The 5,715-nt window shown below is 37.0% G+C and overlaps 1 protein-coding gene across 7 annotated transcripts; it reads right to left on the minus strand.

Annotated features, from left to right (window-relative positions):
- Positions 1-1,115: 1,115 nt before the first annotated feature.
- Positions 1,116-5,177, minus strand: LOC113542985 (cAMP-responsive element modulator). Of its 7 annotated transcripts, XM_053227620.1 has the most exons (4): positions 4,899-5,177; positions 4,654-4,723; positions 2,073-4,503; positions 1,116-1,931 (listed from the first exon to the last, which is right to left on the minus strand). In XM_053227620.1, exons 3-4 carry the CDS (start codon positions 2,270-2,272, stop codon positions 1,787-1,789), a joined length of 345 nt encoding a protein of 114 aa, XP_053083595.1. In that variant the 5' UTR covers positions 2,273-4,503; positions 4,654-4,723; positions 4,899-5,177; the 3' UTR covers positions 1,116-1,786. The 7 variants fall into 7 exon arrangements, with proteins under 7 accessions (XP_053083595.1, XP_026796660.1, XP_053083594.1 ...); XM_026940859.3 differs by lacking the exon at positions 4,654-4,723 and having other exon boundaries at positions 2,073-2,229; XM_053227619.1 differs by lacking the exon at positions 4,654-4,723.
- Positions 5,178-5,715: the final 538 nt, after the last annotated feature.

Consider the following 5,715-nt stretch of genomic DNA (forward strand, 5'->3'; position numbering starts at 1 on the left):
CTGTATGGGAGAGTGGCTAGAAAGAAGCAATTACTGAAGAAAAAACATATCGAAGCACATCTGGGTTTTGCCAGAAAGCATCACCTGACCCAGCTAAATGTGGTATATGGTTTTGTGGACAAAAATTGAGCTTTTTGGCCAAAATTCAATATTCTATGTGTGACCCAAACCTTACACTGTCCATTCCTCAACACACACCATCCCAGCAGTGAAGTTGGACACGCTCTTGATTTAATACTCACATTTGGTTTAAATATAGAAAACATAGTCACACTACCCCAGTCTAACATTTTTGTGTGTGGTATCCTATTTGTGATTATTGAGTAGATAACAATGTTAAGTGTTTGCTTGTTTGTTACAGATGTGAAAATTTAGTGCCCCAATCCAGACCTGTCATCAGCTCATTCATATATGCAGGCTGAAAATGATTTTTCTCTGGGCTGACAACATTAAAATTATAAAATTGTTCTTAATTTGGTGCCTTACCTTGTGTTACAGACTGAAATTGTCTGTGGATGATGGGCTGCCACTGCCTTTGATGCTTTTGTTTTCACATAGGCAATAAGTGGAAAATCGTGAACTTACATATGTCCGTGCCTGTGGGTCTGGCCCCTCTGAATTTACCCTTAACTGACGACTGTGGCCTAGTAGTCCAAGAAACACAAGAGCAATCCTGAATACAAGAGCCTAGCACACAGGCCTTGTGGAAGCTGTTCTGTGAATGGTGTGCACCTCATTGGCTGGATCCTTTACACTGCACCTCCCTGCGAGCTCATAGGCTTATTACCCAAATTATATTTGGTCAGTATTGGCCCCATGGTAAACATCAGCCAAACCGACACCAGATGAGCTACAGTGTGTAACTGTATACCTGCAAACCATATATCAATACTATAGACCTATAGAAGTGTTCTTCAGAAAAAAGTCTATGATACTTTTATTGTCCACTAGATGTCCAGTTAGATGTTCACAAATTTTTGGAGAACAAAGAGCTTCAAGAATGATATTTACAAGGGCCACACATACAGTGGTCTCATATCAGTCTTAAGCCAGAAGATATCTGTACATCCAGAATTTTTTAAAAATAAAAATAGAAATTAGACCTTTCTACAGTGTTTAAATATACAAAGGGATATACAACCATTTTCTTTAATTCATTAATATGAAGAAACACTTTCACTTCTCCACTTACAGCAAAACAACCCAAACCCATATTTAAATATTCAAATCACATTACACCTGCAGGGCCCAATCATGATTAGGCAAACATCTACTGAGTGAGAACATAATAGCCTGGTTCTTAGGAGAATGCTACAGTAGATACACAAAGAGGTGAGAGAAGGCAGCCAATACAAACACCCCAACAATCACTTCCAATCTGGCAGGTATTATTTGGCTTAAAATGGTCCATGTTTAGTAATGACATGCTTTCCAAATAACTACATACATTGCTTTTCACTCAGAAAACACAGGAATGTCAAGAATGGAGTGAGAATGCAACATTCAATTCAACACAGCTTTCATGTTTGTGTGTCTTTGTTGTGAATGACTTCCACAGTTGGCTTCCAAACGTACATGTTTCAATTTAATGTGTGTGTTTCATGAAATAAAACAACAAAACATACATAAAATAAAAAGCAATTCAGAGCATACACAAGCAGAAGTTATTCCTGATTCTGGGTAGTCTGTAAACCTCTGTTGCAGTAGGTGTTTAAGGATCAGTCTTTAAACATGTGATTAATTTGGAGTGTGTGTTTGTGTGTGTGTCTGTCTGTCTGTATATATGTTACTCAGGCTTGTGGCAGTAAATGTCTTTGAGAGCTTTGAGTTCCTCTATTAGTGTTTTGTTCTGGTTTTCCAGCACAGCAACGCGATTCTCCAGACACTTCACATATTCTTTCTTCTTCCGACGGCACTCTCGTGCTGCCTGCCTGTGTAACACACAAATGCAAATTTAAATACACATATACAATTGTTCATTGTTAACATAACAGAACATAAACACCTAATGTAATGAAGAGCTCTAAACAGAACAGGAAATCATACATTAAAAACGCAAATGAATTTCATACCGGTTCTTCATCAGGCGAACCTCTCGTTTGCGTGTAGCCTCCTCTGCTTGTTGCTGCGGACTGTGGATTTCCCCCGGTGATGCAGCCATGACCATACTTTGTGGAAGCCCTGACGATGAGGACCGGATGTGACATGCAGGCATGTCTCCTGTAGCGGCTATATGACCACCCACCCAGACACACAAACAGAAAAAATGCATGAACTTCTAATAATCATATTAATATAAAATAAATAGATAAAAGCAAATCAATTACAAAAATAATGTGATAGTTTCAAAAACTGGCCAGTAGCAAAAAAAAAAACAAACAAACAAAAAAAAACAGTCACAAACACAACACATTTATTCTGCTAGGTAAAAATCTCAAATAAAACAAGCCCTGGGCACAAGAACAATGATGGGACAAAAAATAAACAACAACAACAACAACAAAAATCTGTCAGAACTGTCATTTTTGCCTTTCAGAGAGATATAAAGTGCAGCTCTAATTGGGCTAATCAGTTTATTAATTAAGTAAAAAATAACACATGATGGGCCCAGCACAAATTGGAATTGGTTAATTTTCCTATAACAGCACAGCCTGAAGTGTGTTATTTCTCTTACACCATAGTGATTTCTCCACTTGATAACATTTTTTATTTATTTTTGAACATAATACTTTTCAAACGTCTACAGTTATTGAAGTTAATAAGACAAAAAATGCAGCTTGTCATGTTACTGAGAAACAGGAAAGTGCAAAATCTTCTGTCCTCCCGTTTTACTCACAGGAATACTCCTGTGGAGGAAAACATATTGACTGTTACAAAGCACTGACATCTGAGATTCAGAGATTCAATAAATGTTACATATATGTCACCTAACAGAAAGCTTCAACATATAAATGATTACACAGTTTTTTGTTGGCAACACATTTTCTTAATCTGTTTATTGGGCTTAGATTATGTGGACCATCCACCATATACATCTCTGTGAATTAGCTGTTACTGTAGAAATTATATCTGTTAGAAAGTGTGCATTATTATAAACATATCATTATTATAAACATATTTATGTGACAGCAGGAACTACAGTCAGAGCCATGCTGTTATAAAAAATTGGTCCAAACCTACAGATTAGAGAATTAAACAGTGCTACGGTATAAACCAAAACAGTTGTTACAGTTATCAATTATTACTATCATTATTAGCAACAGCAGTGGTGTAGACACCTCATAGCTCCAGGGTACCAGTTTGATACTGAGCTTGGGTTACTTTGCATGTTCCCTCCATGTCTGTGTGTGTTTCTAGGTTTTTGAGTTTCCTCCAAGCTCCCAAAACATGCTGGTGTGTGGATTGGCTATGCTGAATTGCCCCTAGGTGTGAATCTGTGTATGGTGCCAGGCAAGGGACTTGTTTCTCATACAGGGTGTATTTACACCTCACACCCAGTGTTCCTGGGATAGGCACCAGATCTACCACAACTCTGACCAGGATAAAATGGTTAACTAAAATGAATAAATTAATGAATTATTAGCAAAATTAGAACTTGAAAAAAAATCCATTAACTGTTTCGATCTGGTCTCATTTAACGCTGTCTGCCAGTTATGTGTCCTTTTATCAGGGAAGCATCAAAAATAAAGTATTCTTGCAAAACACATTGCTATGCAGATTCCAATCCACAGGATTTAAATTTTTATCCACAAATGCCTATATCAAAATGTGTGGCAACATCCTTCTCTAAATGTTATAGAAATTACACTTCTGTCAAATCAAATAACTGTCAAGAAGTTAACCTAATTCAAATTGGGGCAATTCTACATTCTGTATTTATAAGCAGATTACACCAAACTATAGTGTAATTAATCACTAGTTTATTATCATATTTTCACTGGGAGATATTTTACCATCTAAAGTTTTAACATCATGAATTAGTATTGTAATATGTTATATTTCAAAGAATAATGTCAAGAAATTTATTATAAGTGGAAAATACAGCTTTCCGTCCACATACATAATCTATCTAGAAAGGAAGGGAGAAAAAAAGAAAGAAAGTCATTTGGTGTGATAGAAAAATTATAAGCATCTTTTCTTGCGAGTATCTGAAATTTCAGAACCATGCATTAAATTTAACATGCTGAACATGAATGGACAATGTCCTGCCAACAGTTCAGAAAACATGAAAATCAACAACAACAACAAAACGGTTTTACAGCTTGTGACACTGAACAGTGTCTTCGTATGGTGCATGTATTTGTATTTGTGTATGTACTTGTGTGTGTTTAATCAGAGTGACAGCACACTTACGTCACTGTGTGCGTCCTTTCTCTGTCTCCCCTCCCCTCTCTACTGCTCTCACATTCCCCCTCATGATCTACTTCTACTTCCAGGAAATTTACTGACGTCATCAGAAAAGAACTCCCGTCCCCTTCCTCTTTCTTCTTCCACTGTCTTTCTCTGGTTCATGGGTTTAGGGGGCTTGATTTAGTAAACAGTGTTGCCTCCAGAAGTTTTAATGAGTGTGTATGTTTGTGTTTGGGGGTGGAGGCATTTAAACTAAAAGTCATTAGAATAGAATGTACAATATTCTCTACTTAATCATTATACCTTTATTGGTAAAACATGTAATGCAGTCTGAGCTGAAGAAATCCTTGCAGATCTGTTCGGGCTCTAAGGGCTAAATAAATGATATCTCTTAGAGCCAAGTAAAAGAAGTCAAACGCGAAAGCCTGACCATCAACATCACCAACCTAATACAAACACTAGGTCAATGCAGCTAAATACTCTTAGTGGTTGATAAATAACCTGTTAAAACTAAACACACCCACTATTACACACACGTTCATTCTTACCTGATTCTGTTTCGTCTCCCGTCACTGCCATGTCTATAGTGTAATAATCCAGTGGTGCTTCCGTGTTTATCTCCTATCTGTATCAACTCTACTTGTATCCCTTTTCCTCTCTGTCTCCCTCAGAGAGAGTTTGTGTTTTGATGTGTTTGCCTTTCAGCTGAGGGTTTTACACTCACTCTATTTCTTAGTTTGGCTTGTGACACACTCTTAAGTCTCTTCTCTTTTTCCCCTCTCTCTCATCTCCTCCCTCTCTCCCTTTTCTCTCTCTCAGCCAGATTACAATTAAAGGCATTGACATCACTATGACATCACTGCACTCTCACAGGGCACAACACACTGGTTCTAAAGAACACCCTCCACTGATCTGAGTGTGTGTTTGTGTGTGAGAGAGAGAGAGAGAGACAGAGAGAAGTGAGTTTAACCCTAAATGATAAAACACAAACCAGATGACCTTTGTGAATATTATTTAAATGATAAATTAGGCAAGTTAATTATACCTGATTATTATAAATAATAAATAGATTATAAATAAATTATAGATTAAAAATAATTGACGGGTCTATTCATTAGCACGCAATGTATTTTTTGTAAGTTGGACATAATTTCTGCTGTTGTGGTCTGAGGAAAGGAAAGGAGGGTGAAAAAAGAGGACAATAAAGCAGACAAAAGCAGGGAAAGGAAAGGAGGAAGGAAAGGGGAGGCAGCTGAATTTAATATATTTAAAAGTTGACAAAAAAAGGTTTTTCAGAACAAAGAAATATTGTTCACATTCCACCACAGAGCACCTCACAATCAGCTGCACTTACAATCATTAGAT

Source organism: Pangasianodon hypophthalmus, chromosome 21 (genome assembly GCF_027358585.1).
Source record: "Pangasianodon hypophthalmus isolate fPanHyp1 chromosome 21, fPanHyp1.pri, whole genome shotgun sequence".
Classification (NCBI taxonomy): Eukaryota; Metazoa; Chordata; class Actinopteri; order Siluriformes; family Pangasiidae; genus Pangasianodon; species Pangasianodon hypophthalmus.

Bases quoted from the DNA above. Each gene is read 5' to 3' on its own strand.
- LOC113542985 (XM_053227619.1), bottom strand. From the start codon at position 2,272: ATGCATTTTTTCTGTTTGTGTGTCTGGGTGGGTGGTCATATAGCCGCT. The intron at 1,932-2,072 runs GTATGAAATTCA...TGTGTTACACAG, and splicing joins GTTCGCCTGATGAAGAACCG to GCAGGCAGCACGAGAGTGCC.